We start from the raw sequence: 15,768 nt of genomic DNA on the forward strand, positions 1-15,768 counted from the left end.
CTATGGAGGAGGATATGCACTCTCTTCAGAAGAACGACACTTAGGAACTTACAAAGCTACCGAAGGGTAAGAAAGCTATTGGATGCAAGTGGGTATATACAAAGAAAGAATGATCTTCTAATAGGGACATTCGATACAAAGCCAGATTGGTTGCCAAAGGGTATACCCAGCTTGAGGGCATAGATTATAACGAAGTATTCTCATCGGTCGTGAAGCATTCATTAATAAGGATACCATTGGTATTGGTGGCACCGCTAGATTTGGATTTGGTCCAGATGGATGTGAAGACAGACTTTCTAAGACAGACTTTCTACATGGAGACTTAGAAGAGGAGGTTTATAAGACACAACATATGGGTTTTAGAGTTGCAGGCAAAGAAGATTTGGTGTGCAAACTGAATAAATCTCTTTATGGATTGAAGCAATCGCCACGAGAATGGTACAAGAGATTCGACGGTTTTATGATTGGCCAAGGGTACAGGAGGAGCCCATATAACTCATGTGTTTACATGAACAAGCTACAAAATGGTGAGTATATTTATTTATTATTGTATGTTGACGATATGCTCATTGCTTCCAGGAATACTTCAGCTATTAGAAAGTTGAAAAAGTAGCTGTTATCAGAATTTAAGATGAAGGATCATAGAGAAGCAAAGAAGATATTGGATATGGAGATTGAGAGAGACAGGGTGAAGGGAAGGTTGAAGTTGATACAGAGGAGCTACTTGCAAAAAATACTGAAGAAATTCAATTTTGATTGTAATGCCAAGGCGGTGAGTACTCCATTAGCTCCCTACTTTAAGCTTTCAGCTAAGCTGTCACATGTTTTAGTTAAGGATCGTGAGTACATGTCAAAATTTCCATACGCCGATGTGGTGGGTAGCTTGATGTATGCGATGGTGTGTACAATGTTTGTCACAGGCCGTGAGCATGGTATATAGGTACATGCACGACTCCAGAAAGGGTCATTAGAAGGCCGTGAAGTAGATTCTACATTATATCAAAGGTATCATGGATGTTAGTTTGGTGTTTTAGAAGAATGAGAAGATTAGGCAGGATTGTGTTGGGTTTGTGGATTCAGACTATGCGGGGGATCTTAACAAACGTCGGTCTACTGCAGGATATGTGTGGTCGAACGCAGCAACATGTGCGGTCGATCGAAAACGTTCACAGGTATAGGGTAGGTTCTGGATTTCTGTTCGGTCAACCGTGAAGACTTTGGCAGTCGACCATAGACCCTGTACACTCAAAGTGAATTTTCTATGTTCTGTCCGGTCGACCGTGAAGACTTCGACGGTTGACCGTCTGTAGGGTTTTCTGTGTCTGGCCATGATAGGGGAGGATCTCATGTTAGACCATATAAATTTCCTACCATTAAGGGGGGTATCAATAAGGGAGAGGGAATCAACTAAGGTTTTGAAGCGATGCATGTTAGAAAGGGAGGCAGGTCTGCCACTTCTCTCATTAGAGAAGAGGATGACATTGAATTCTCTAAAGAGGGACCAAGGCAGGGGAAACATAGTATGAATTCCCTGGAGCTCCCACCAACAGACTTCTCTGTCTAGTCTATCAATGGGCGCATAAACAGAAGTGACTAAAAATTTCCATTTAAGAATTCTTTGGCAAAGCACAGCTGAAACAGAGAAGATGCCTATGTAGGAATCTAGACAATCAAACATAGAGGTATTCCATCCTAATAGCACACCACCTCTGGAATCAACAGCTTCTAATTGGAGCTAGGACGAGATTTTATGACCACCAATACTCTTGAGGACTAAAGGTCACTAAGTTTGGATTCTTGGATCCCTATGATATCTGTGGACGCTAGATGAATACTATCTCTAACTAATCTACTTTTAATGGGGTCGTTAAGCCCCCTGACATTCCATGAACCAAGCTTCATATGATCTAAAGAGGAGACAACAAAGGCTAGGACTTGCCAGGGCTAAGAGGAGGCCCCCGCACAATCGGACTCCAAGGCTCTGAGACGCGACAGACCCTTAATGGGAATAGGGTCCTTAGCACCACAGTTGGAAAGAATGGTAGTTAACATGTAGAATTACCCTAGAGGGGGTGAATAGGGTAATGTGTTAATCTAATCCGATTTAATGTAAATTAAAAACTTACTAACAAATATCCTAGCAAGTATGATATTTAACATCTTATATGTGCAAGGATATCTAATTAACATAAGGGTGAAATAGACATAAAATAATATAAACAATATAGTGGGCAAATAACCAATGCAAACACAAGAAAATAATCACGAAGTTCGATCCTTCCGACCTACGTCTCCCCTCCCTACTCTCAAGGAGAACTCTGTTGGCCTTCTTGTTTTGATGATGATTTACAAACAATTTACTACAAATGTTGTTTGTCTAGTGTTTGTACATTCTTATGTATTGTAGACAAATAACGTTGTTGGAGGATGGATGGAATAGAGCTTCAACGATCATATCCAAAGGAGGTTGGCGGAATGTCGGTGAAGCCTTGCTATTCAAAGTTCAAGATCCAAGTTAAAGCTTCATCCGCGAGATTACCTAGAAGAGCTTATTGAAGATCAAGATCTAGCTTGGGTAATTTAGTTTAGGTTTTATATTATGTGTGTTAGATACTCTAAGCTCAATATCATATACACACACGTATTTGGTTTCTAAGCTCAAATATTGTACTCTCAGTTTATAGACTTAACAATCATCATATACATATTTTATCAAGTCTATATAATCATTGTGCAAAGTTTCAAAACATTATTTATGTCAAAACATCAAACTTCATGTATATCACTTTTTTCATGTTTTGAACACTTTTGCAAAATAATGAGATTTCACAATTGGAAAATGCAAATTGGAAAATTCTTTTTGTAACATGTTCAAAATATCATTTGCAAACATTTCTCAAAGTTTCATCAAGTTTGGAATTGATTTGTTATGTTTAAAGGAATTTACAAATTCACGTTTTCGTTCGTGCACATGTTCGTGCATGTTTTACAAAACAGATGAGTTTTTATAAATGGGAAGTGCTATTCAAGAAATTCTTTCTTTGACATGTTTATCTACATGTTTAGAAACCTTTCTCAAAATTTTACTATTTTTGGAGTTGATTTACTGTACCCAATTGATTTTAGAAAATCGTGTATGTCTGCAGTTTTTCAGAAACTGTAAATCTATGTTCAAACAATTATTTCTCTCAACTGGGAAAATATTTTTCATAAATTCTTTCTCTGACATGTTATTCTACACGTCTAGAACATTCCAACAAAATTTCATAATTTTTGGAGTTCATTTATTATTTTAAATTTATTTTACAAAACAGCTACGCACTGCTACAGTAACATCGGTCGACCATACCGGTCGACCGGAAATATCTTTGGACGTTACTCAGCTTTGCAGATAGCTCACGGTCGACCGTACCGGTCGACCGAAGTTACTGTAGTAGCCGACCGTTGCTACAGTAACAGCTAGTTCTGTTTTTTTGTTTATTTTAATGTTTTGGGGGTGTTTTTCTTGGTTTTTGGACTTGTTTCATGAGCCTATATATACCCCATGCCCTCATACTTCTAAGACAACTTAAGAAATATTTTAAACAAGTTTAAAGAGTTTTAAACAAGGGTTTAAGTTTGTTTAATGTTTGTTTAGAAGCTTTTAAGCAATTGGGTGTTTGAGTTTGAGAATTCAATTCCACAAAAGCTTGAGGAGATCATCTATTAGAGTTTGAGCAATCAACTATTCTCCCTCCATCTCTTGTCATCTATTGAGAAGTTTTCTAAACTCAATCTAGCTTTATATTTCATATTGTTTGATTATCATTTTATTAAGCTAGTATTCATATTGAGTTTAGTTGATTTTATTTTCTCTATGTTTATACACACAACCATTTGAGCTTATTGTATTTACATTCATAGTATAATTGGGTTGTGGGATTGTGTAACTTAGAGAGTGAGCTTATAATTCGTTCTCATTCATTGTAGAGAACAAACACTTTGTATTGAGCCTAATTGTGAGGATTCACTTGTAATACACTTGTACACCGAGAGAAGTGTGTGGTGAGAGACGGGGTCGAATCCAAGAGGAGTGGCGTCGGTTGACGTGCCTAGGGAGAGGTTGTAACCGAGCACTTGAGGAGGAGGACACGGGCTAGGACCAACACTTAGTGTGTGAGGTGTGATTGCATAGTGATTGTATTGTGAGGTGTAAACGTTGTTCGGGTGAACGTAGAAAACCCGGTTGTGATAGTGGAGATCTCCTCGAGGTGAGGAGCGGAGACGTAGGTCGTGGGGACCGAACTCCGTAATCATATTGTTTGTTTGTGATTGCATTGGCGCACTTAATTTTATGTTCTTATCTTATATCGCCTTTGTATATTGCTTGTTGATTATATTGCCCACTATCTAGTTTAGATTGTTTACCCTTGAGTTTATATATCCTTGCACATACATTGCCTATATCTCTTTGTTAGGATATATCTTGTTGTTCATATTACTTATCCTAGCTCATATACATTGTTGTATTTCATACTTGCTAGGATAACTTATTAATTAATTTTAATTGGCATTAAATCGGATTAGATTAGCATAAGACCCTAATCACCCCCCCTCTAGGGTCTAACAATTGGTATCAGAGCTTGGTGCTCTTTGATTTAAGGTCTAACCACCTTGAGTTAAAGATCCAAGTTATCTTATTTGTGCTAATCTAGTTATGATTACATTAGTCTTGCTTGCATATTTTCACATATATATCATGAATATGAATATATTTCGTTTAGGCTATGAATCAAATATTGCTCCTAAATTCATCAATTTTTCCTATGCACAATGGGCTTCTAGATTTAAACTATTTGTTGAATCTAGATTAATTAGTTTTAATTGGTATTTAATCGGATTAGATTAGCATAAGACCCTAATCACCCCCCCTCTAGGGTCTAACAATTGGTATCAGAGCTTGGTGCTCTTTGATTTAAGGTCTAATCGCCTTGAGTTAAAGATCCAAGTTAGCTTATTGTGCTAATCTATTTTTGAGCTTTATTTGTATCTTGCTTGCATACATTTTCTTATTATGGACATACATTGTGCATCTTGTTTAGGCTATGATCCTATTGTTGCTCCTAAAATAGATAATCTCCCCTATGACCAATGGTGTTCTAGATTTAACATATTTGTTAGATCTAAACAATTCGATTTATGGGAAGTTATTGAAGATGCTTATATTATACCCACTTCGGAAAAATCCAAGTGGAGTAGCAATGATAAAAGAATGTTTAATATGAACAAGCTTTTGTTAGAATATTTGCTTAATGCCTTTGACTCATCCTTTTCTAACAAATTTGTTCATTTTGATAGTGCTTACAATTTATGGAAATTCATAGAAGCACATCAAGGCAACTTGGAGGAAATCCAACGTAGTTTGGAGGATTATTCTTCAAGTGAGTGTGGAGCATCATCATGCACACGGCCACTAGGCGATAGCCCTAGTGTGGTAAGCGATTCGGAATCCGATAGTGATATATCCATCAATGAACTCGCTTGTGCATATGATAGATTAATGCATGCCTATACTAAGTTGCATAATAATTTTATAGATTTAAAAAGCTAGCATGTTAATTTGAAATCCAATCATGAGTTGCTAGTGTCCAAATTTGATATCATTGCAAAAGAAAATATTGTGCTTAAAGAAAACAATGACTTATTAAATTTGGAAAATAAAAAATTTACCTCATCCATTTCTAGCTTATCTCATGCTAAGAACAATGCCATATTAGAAGTAGAGAACATTAGAAATGAGTTTAATTCTTTATGTTCTACTTCTAATGCTAATGCATATGTGCCTTATGATGAGTTGAATAATATTAAAAATAGAATATCATCTTTAGATTCAACTCTTAAATCATGCATTGTCAATAATAACAAGCTTATGGACATGTGTGCTAAATCTCATGCTAAAACATCTAAACATCCTATTCATCATGCACACATGTATAGTAAAGTCTACAAATGCACAAATTGCGGTCGTAAAGGCCATAGACTAATATTTCTTGTGCATCTCATAAGGCTTCTTCATCACATGCACATGCACATGCACACTCTCATAAAGTTCATCATATGCATGCTCATGTGTATTCATGTGATCTTTGTGGTCGTTTTGGTCATTTGGCCAAATATTGTTTTGATTTAAAAAAGAAATCTAATTTGCCAAATGTTTCTAGTAGACCACATGTTTTTAAATGTGATGTTTGTGGTAGATTTGGCCATTTAGCGAAGTTTTGTTATGACTTGAAAAAATATTCAAACTTGCCAAATTTCTCAAGTAAACCACCTTTGTTTAAAAATGTTTCTCGTGCACATGCTTATGGTCAACAAAATCAAATGGGCCTCTTTCATTGCACTAATTGCAATCGGAAAGGTCATTTACACAATTTTTGTTTTGACCGTGTTCGTGTACCATATGCGCCCAAGAGGGTTCATAACCCTAGGGCTTTGAGCTTGAATGATAGGGGTCATGTCCCTAACCAATCCGGCACCAAGAATTCTTGGGTGCCAAAATGATTTTAAACCAAGAATTTTAGTGTTTTTATTTTTCTTTTTCTTGGTTTTGTAAATTGTTTTAAAATCTTTTTGTTATGAAAACAATTTTTCTTTTATCAAATCTTTTGTTTTTATGATTATTAGTTTTGATTTTGATGAGAGGTTTGTATTTATATAACCCTCTGGGTTTATTGGGTGTTTATTCCCAAATCATGTTTACCGGATGCTAGAATGATTATATGGGTTGGAACAAGCTTAAGAGCTTGATATATTGTCGCCTCTCTTGAAATTCTTTATCAAAGATTTTGTTTTTAATTATTACTTTGAATTCATTATATTTCACTTATATGATGATATTTATGTGTTTGTGCTAATGGATCATCTATTCGTGCTTTATAATGTATTCTATGAGTGGTTTTTGATCATGTCTTACAAAGAATTTTTTTGTTGATCAAACATCATTTTTGGTTTAAATGGTTGATTTATGATTTCATTTGGTTGATTTATTTTCTTTCGAAAACTCTTTTTGCATGATTCTCATGTTACTCTCTCATTTGTTTTCATAAATCTATTTTTTACATTTTTTTTGTGTTAATGAGACACTATTTTTCACTTTGATATATTTATACATGTTCTCATTATCTCTTGAATGTGAGTGATTTTTGGCATATTATTTATGCTTACTCACATATGTATGCCATGATCTTCATTTCATATATTCTATATGGCATTTTGATAGGGGGAGCAATCCCTATGTATTTCTTGTTTTATACTCACCCATGCTTATAGGTAGGGGGAGCTTTCGCTCTCTTCATTCCTTTGTCCCCTTTTTGATGTTGTCAAAGGGGGAGAAATATTATGAGTATATGTATATTCTTTCTTGTTTATATGCATGTGAATCATAATTTATATATTCATTTTCTTTCATGCATATATCCTTTTTTGTAAATTGTTTGTCATCATCAAAAAGGGGGAGATTGTTGGCCTTCTTGTTTTGATGATGATTTACAAACAATTTACTACAAATGTTGTTTGTCTAGTGTTTGTACATTCTTATGTATTGTAGACAAACAACGTTGTTGGAGGATGGATGGAATAGAGCTTCAACGATCATATCCAAAGGAGGTTGGTGGAATGTCGGTGAAGCCTTGCTATTCAAAGTTCAAGATCCAAGTTAAAGCTTCATCCGCGAGATTACCTAGAAGAGCTTATTGAAGATCAAGATCTAGCTTGGGTAATTTAGTTTAGGTTTTATATTATGTGTGTTAGATACTCTAAGCTCAATATCATATACACACACGTATTTGGTTTCTAAGCTCAAATATTGTACTCTCAGTTTATAGACTTAACAATCATCATATACATATTTTATCAAGTCTATATAATCATTGTGCAAAGTTTCAAAACAAGTTATATATATACATGCATGGTTTTGGGTTTTTATGTTTTGAACACTTTTGCAAAATAATGAGATTTCATAATTGGGAAATGCAAATTGGAAAATTCTTTTTGTAACATGTTCAAAATATCATTTGCAAACATTTCTCAAAGTTTCATCAAGTTTGGAATTGATTTGTTATGTTTAAAGGAATTTACAAATTCACGTTTTCGTTCGTGCACATGTTCGTGCATGTTTTACAAAACTGATGAGTTTTATTTTAACGGCTCTTTCTCTGAGCTGTTTGCTGGGGTTTTTGGTCATTTCGTTTTGGGGTTTTTGGCTGAGCTTTGAGTGGGTATATATACCCCATTGCTGATGTCTTTTCAAGTGAGCCAAGAGAGTTTAAAAACAAGTTTAAGAGAGTTTTAATCAAGGGTTTATGTTTGGTTTAAGTGTGTTTATAAGCTTTTAAGCATTTGAGTGTTTTGGTTTTGTGAATCACTTCCACAAGAGCTTGAGGAGATCATCTATTGGTGTTTGAGCATCCAACTCTTCTCCTTCCACTCTTGATCTATTGAGAAGTTTTCTAAACTCAATCTAGCTTCATATTTTATATTGTTTGATTATCTTTTTATTAAGCTAGTGTTCATATTGAGTTTAGTTGATTTTATTATCTCTTTGTTCACACACAACCTATTGAGCTTATTGTATTTACATTCATAGTATAATTTGGGGTTGTGGGTTTGTGACTAAGAGTTGTGCTTAATTGAGTTCTCACCTTGTTTAGAGAACAATCAATTGATTTATATTGTGCTTAATTGTGAGGATTCACTTGTAATACACTTGTACACCGAGAGAAGTGTGTGGTGAGAGACGGGGTCGAATCCAAGAGGAGTGGCGTCGGTTGACGTGCCTAGGGAGAGGTTGTAACCGAGCACTAGAGGAGGAGGACACGGGCTAGGACCAACACTTAGTGTGTGAGGTGTGATTGCATAGTGATTGTATTGTGAGGTGTAAACGTTGTTCGGGTGAACGTAGAAAACCCGGTTGTGATAGTGGAGATCTCCTCGAGGTGAGGAGCGGAGACGTAGGTCGTGGGGACCGAACTCCGTAATCATATTGGTTGTTTGTGATTGCATTGGCGCACTTACTTTTATGTTCATATCTTATATCGCCTTTGTATATTGCTTGTTGATTATATTGCCCACTATCTAGTTTAGATTGTTTACCCTTGTGTTTGCATATCCTTACATATATCACTTTGTATATCTCTTTGATAGGATATATCATCTTGTGTTAGTTTACATATCCTTGCACATACATTGTCTATATCTCTTTGTTAGGATATATCTTATTGTTTATATATCCTTGCATATTTTTCTATCATATAGGATATATCACCTTGTGTATATTGCATATTCTTGCACATAACTCTTTATATTTCTATCTTGCAAGAATACAACTTGTTAATTAATTTTAATTGGCATTTAATCGGATTAGATTAGCATAAGACCCTAATCACCCCCCCTCTAGGGTCTAACAAACTCCACTATCTCAACCGGTTTTCAACGCTAACCAAAAACGTTTACACCTCACAGTCTTGGTTTTCTAGCTCACCGAAAACTTTTACAACTCACACTCTTACAATCACACTCTACACCCTCTAAGTGTTGGTATTGCCCATGTCGCCTTCCTCAAGTACTCAGAATTACCACCTCTCTCTAGGCTTTACCCCTCTCTCTAGGCTTTACCACCGACCTCACTCCTCTTTTAATCAACCCCGTCTCTCACCACACACTTCTCTCGTTGTACAAGTGTATTACGAAGTGTATCTCATAATTAAGCATAATAACAAATGGTTTGTTCTCTAAATAAGATGGGAACACAATTAAGCTCACACTCAATGTTACCTCTCACAACCCCAATATACTATGTATGGAATACTTAAGCTCAAGTGGTGTGTGTAAACAATAAGCAATATCAAAACTAAACTCAATGTAAATTCTAGCTAAACAAAATTAATAAATAACAAACAAATGTATGAAGTTAGAAATTGAGTTTAGAGGAATCTTCTTTGAAAAATAAGAGAGGGAGATGGATAAAATTGAAGCTCAAACAATAGAATTAATCTCCTCTTCTTCTTGTAAAACTTTCTTCACAAAATACTTGTGAAAACACACTTAAACAAACTTTAAAACACCCTTAAACTTCTTTTAAAACTTTCTTGGTTAAACTCGGAAGTTAGAGGGTATGGGGTATTTATAGGAATCCCAAAAAACCAACTAAAACCAATAAAAACACAAAACGACAAAAAACTGGAAAATAGTCGTTGTTACTATAAAACAATCATATTATAAGTCGACTTATGATAGATATAAGTTGACTTATGTCTTCATGAGTCGACTTGTATGAGTTATAAGTCAACTCAGTAGACGAAAATATCTAACTACATAACATATCATAAGTCGACTTATGATTCGACTTAAACGTGCACATGACCTGAAATGCGCAGTATATTTCAACTTTAAACCTTGTTTTAAAATATCAAAAAATTCCAAAAAATATAAATTTTAGGGAATTGTTTATAAACATATAATGAACATGTTATAAAAGAAATTTTCTAAATATCATTCCTCATTTGTGGAATCTCTCAGTTTTGCAAAACTTGTAAATACGTGTGTATATAAATTTCTTAATTTTTCACTTTTGAGTTAAATAATGATTTGAAATCTTTTCAAATAGTTTTATAGACTTAATAAAATATGTATAAAGAGAAATTTAAGTCTATAAACTAATAACTCAATATTTTGTCAAAATTACTCAAAATCAAGAATTGTGTGTGGATGATATTGAGCTTAAAGCGTTTACACACAATATAACAATCCTAAACTAGTGTACCAAGTTGATTAGCACATGAAGCTTGATCTTAGATCTTAACTTGACTTGTGCATAGCTTCACTACGATATTTCGCCAACCTCCTTTTGATATCATCGTGAAGACGTAATCCAACCATCCTCCATTTGATATGAGCTAAAAACAAATCAAAACAAACACTAGAAACTATATTATATATTATTTGTTAAATCATCAAAATAAGATTCGAGTGTAGGCTCATAATCATGAGTCCAAACAACATGGAGTCTAATTTTTTATTTAGAGGGAGCGAGACAGAGCAAGAAGAAGAAGACTTGTTGTGTTTGGTGGAGGAGGCCAAGGATCTTGAGGCGGCCAGGTGGCGGCGAAATGCTTTGTGCGCCATGGCCCTCCACAGCACCTTGGCCTTGCCCACAGCTCTCTTCTTGCGACCCCAACTATGTGCTCGAATCCAGGGGAACAGAGGAGGACTTAGCTCTGGTAGGTTGACTAGGAGAACAAGATGAGGAAATAGCAGTGGAGGGAGAAGGGAGGACTGAAGGAGCAAGGACTGGAAGAGCAAAGCCGCCAACTCCTTGGGCCTGGAGAAAGTGCAGCCACTACTCACACTCCACCGTCATATTGTTGTTGTCCCAGGTCACCTCAATCAGCTTTGGTTCAGCGCCAAAAGGCTGGAACTGTTGAGGCCCCAAATTAATGCTATTTGACCTAACAGTGGGCCCTTCCACCAAAATTGTCGTCACTTTCAAATTATGGGATGAAAAGACTGATTTGCCCTTGTCTTTGTCCTTTTGAGATGGCCGCTCTGGTGAGGTCTGATGACGATTAGCCAGCGAAGCTTGATCGACGACCATGTCGGACGAGCCCCTATCAACCCAGCCCGACTCTGAAGAGGAGTTACCCTCCCACTTAGCTTAGTGCTCCTGAACTTCTAGTTTCTTGAAAGCCTACTCAGAGATAGGCCTACCAATGATCTGAGTAACTGTGTTGCCCTCCATGAGGCTACCATCAACAGGGCAGATGTAGCAGTATCTAATTCTCTTTGGGATATCGAAGAAATCCCTTATCTTGATGAGGACTTTGCAGTCCCTAAAGTTGTCTCTGAAAGCCACGTCCTTGGAGCTCATGATGCACTCTTCGACATCTTTGAACAGGGTCTAGAGGAACTCCCAGAACCATAGGTGGTAGGGCAGCCTGTAGATGCGAACGCGGGTAAGAAAGGGCTTGGGGAGGATGGAGAGGCTAAGGTCCTCCCTCCATCTGAGGAATCTACCCTTGAAGGAGCCCATGTATATGAGCTTCAGTTCCAAGGCTTGGTCGAGGAGGTCAATAGAAGGAAACTGTGCCATAAAGCTGGCACCCACTGCTCGCTTGATCTAGAAAGGTCATTCCTGGAGGTTGAAGCGGTAGAAAAGCATCTCCCTGAGCTCGGAGATGGAGGGGTTTCCATATGCTAGGTAGAAGATGGCATGGGAGGAGAACTCCTGAATTAGATCGCTAGATTCTTGGGGGATCTAAAAAAACCGGATGAAAGGCTAAGGATCTGAATGCCTGAGGGCAATCCCTGGAGATGTGGTCATTTTTGTGACATGAGAAGCAGATGAAGTCTCCTTCTGGGCAATCTCAAACCGTGTGAGAGATGTTGTGGCAGAAGAAGCACTTGGAGGGAGGGAAAACAGGGAGAGGTGCTGGAACCCTAGAAGCACGACGTAATTTCTTGCGGTTGATGACTGTAGTCCAGCCTGCTTCGACTGCTAGGAGAGGAGGGAAGTGAGGAAGGGGGAGGATGCCCCTAGAGGATTGCGGAAGATTTTGATTGTGATGGCGGTTGAGGGATTTTCTAGAGAAGAGGGAGGCAAAGGGTTTTTGGAAAAGGAGGATATCTAATCGATTGAGCTCCCTTGGAAACATGCGAAGGGAAGGAGGGGCGGGAAACACGGGTAGTGGGGTGATGGGCGGTGATGGAGAGAGGTATGATGGTTGTAGATAATAAAAATTGCCTTTAATCCTTATCAGAGAAGTTCAGAACAAAACTGCTAAAACCTCGCCCGAAATAGCAAAAAAAAGGGAAAAACACAGATACCTTCCAAACCGTAAGGAATTTGGCGAAACGGAGGAAGCGAACCAAAGCCTTTGGCTTGGTTCGGACGGCCCCATCTCGTCGAGATAGGCGATTTTCATATATAATTCGTCCAATTCCGACTTACGGTTTGAAAGTTACGGCCTATTCTTCGATCCATGCTCAGGAGCTCACCTGCAGCTCGAATTTCGCCTGCACGATCAAGACCTAAGTCTGCCTGCGCACCTGAGCTCGCCTGCAGACCCAGTTCGCCTGCAATCTCGCCTGCAGACCTAAGTCTGCCTGCGCACCTGAGCTCGCCTGCAGACCCAGTTCGCCTGCAAGCTCGCCTGCAGACCCAAGTCTGCCTGCAGTCCTAAGCTCGCCTGCAGACCCAAGCTGCAGACTCGCCAGCTCACTGTCAACTGCCCACTGGGAGCATGGGAACAGTTACATCAGTGGTCAAATCCCACAAATCAAGGGAGAAAGCATGGCGCTCCTCACCTAGCAAGAATAGGCTCATAAATGCAGCTTACCTCACTTGTCCAAGCAGAAGGGAGGGCCGCCGGCGCTCAGTGAGTTGGCCATATCCACTCGAGTATCTGACAGCCGCTGTCACGCATACGAGGAGGGGCTTTCTCATTCCTAAGTGACGTGAGGTAAAACATGGCTCCTCGAATGACCGCTCCTGTTGCAGGTGAACAGTAGGATATCTCTGAACGACGTGTGGTCACATCCCATAATTTAAGGAGCAGTCAAGCTGTCTCCCTTGCATTTAAGAGCCTCTTCCAGCAATCTAAAAGGAGAGGTCGAACGATCCCAGAAGAGGGGGATTGGCTGTTGCATATTCTGCTGGCTAATCTCCCAAAGGTTGGACCTGGACCTTGACCAAAGGCTCCCTCATTTGAGAACTGAAGCTCCGACAGCAACTTCGATCGGATCGTCCAAGGGAAGCAGACTCGACACGAGCATCGAGCGAAGCGTCCTATAGCCACCTAAAGTCCCCACACAAAACAAAAAGGGCATTCCCTCTGCTTCTGTTGTAATCATTTGATTATTAGTTTGTAATAAGCTTTCTTATCAATACAAACGAAACTCCCTGTTTTCGGGAAATCAAATTTACACCCTACAACGGTTGCTAAGGTGAACCGCTTACCTTCTAGGTGAGCAGAGTGTTTCGCTGCTCTCCTCCTCCTCCCATCCATTCTTTGATGAACAATTAAGATTCTAAACTAGTTAGTTTGGCTAATAAATTTAACTAGCAAAATCATCAAAATGGACCCAAATTTCAACTATTATTCCCCTAAAAAAATAAACAATATTAAAAACAAATTATTCAAGAGCTTGTGATTCCCGCTGTCATAGCAGATCAAATGCTTTGATTTAGGGAAGAGAGAGAGACCATCACTTCTTCTGATCAAGGACTGACCCTGTAATCCAATCAACCAAAATAATAAATTAGTTCCAATCAAAATGGCCATAAAGGATAAATTTCACTACGGAATCATGTAAATTTTCCCTAATTGCAGCATATGAACAAGAAATCTCACACAATAGTGAGACAATAACCCTCAAATATTAAGCAAAACCCAACATGCAAAAATAAACATGCACCACACACTCACCTCACCTCTCTGTCTTCCCCTCCAGGCTAATTCTCAGGTCTTTTCATCTTCAAAATCCACCAAGCATCTCTTCTTCTTTATCAGCATCCATACCAAATAAATAAAAAAGATCCAAAATCCAAGTGTACACCAATTCCAACCCATTCCCACACCCTCATCGCTTCTATTTCTCCTAATAATACCCTCAAACTCAACTACGAGCAATATCTTGTAAAAAAAAACTAAAATAAAAAGGTATCAATTAGAAGGGGCGGAACTTGAAAAAGAAAAAAAGACGCATTCAGCCTTTAAACAAGTGTTTTTATCTCACACATGATTTTTTAAGAAAGAAAATGATAAGGGCACACCCCCAACCACATCCCAAACCATACACCCTCTCTCATATGCTACAGTACACCGAGCCCCACATGGGATTTTAAAATTTTAAGATCTCATGTGGGACCCGGTACTGTAGCATATGAGAGAGAGGGTGTGGTTTGAGATGTGGTTGGGGGTGTGTCCCTAGTGCCACCCTTTTAAGAAACTAGCATTGGAGATGTGGCAGCCAGCTTTGACCGTAGTAAAAAGGGTATGATGGAACTATTACCAACTAAATAATCATGTTAAGTCTAGCTAATTTATTGCACTAATAATATTGCATCATTGCACTAAACATTGATGAATGAATATATACTTATAAGTGGATGGCTCATCGTGAAGGGATATATATAGTGGATCAAATAACGCAGCTGTCTTATGCTCCACTACAACATACCAATTATTTCATGTGAACATAAACTAACATTTCAAATTAAGAACTTCTTTCTTTCATTTTTCACTCAAAACGTGTAATTAATCCTATAGAAATCGTACATGAATCGTACATGAGCCAATCGCATTCACACATTAATTTCAACATATAACATCAACGCTATAGTGCCACACAGTCATCAAATGCTAATACAACAAATTCAACCGAAACATAAATAAATAAATAGATAGAAAAATAAGAACACGCATAAAATTCTCAAATCACGACGCTTGTGCCCGGGGTCGTCGACCACGTACAGTTTCTCTTGAGACGAAACATGCGGTCAAGAGCCGATAAACATATGAACTCTTATGGCGATCAGAAATATGGCAATGAAACCAAAGTATATGATCGAATGAACCAATATCGATACCCCGCTCGTCTGGAAATTGATGAACTCGACTATCCTGCTCCTGCCTGGCAGCTGAAAGATGACCCCCGGCGATAGAACTATGAACAGGATGACTGAGATGAACACTGGACCCCAATCAGTCATTTTTTTTGGTAAATATATTAAGA

General features: G+C 38.0%; 1 protein-coding gene across 1 annotated transcript; it reads right to left on the reverse strand.

Annotated features, from left to right (window-relative positions):
• On the reverse strand, positions 15,291-15,768 carry LOC109824483. Its single transcript, XM_020391091.1, has one exon. It carries the CDS (start codon positions 15,743-15,745, stop codon positions 15,533-15,535), a length of 213 nt encoding a protein of 70 aa, XP_020246680.1. The 5' UTR covers positions 15,746-15,768; the 3' UTR covers positions 15,291-15,532.

This window comes from Asparagus officinalis, chromosome 9 (genome assembly GCF_001876935.1).
Source record: "Asparagus officinalis chromosome 9, Aspof.V1, whole genome shotgun sequence".
In the NCBI taxonomy this organism is placed as follows: Eukaryota; Viridiplantae; Streptophyta; class Magnoliopsida; order Asparagales; family Asparagaceae; genus Asparagus; species Asparagus officinalis.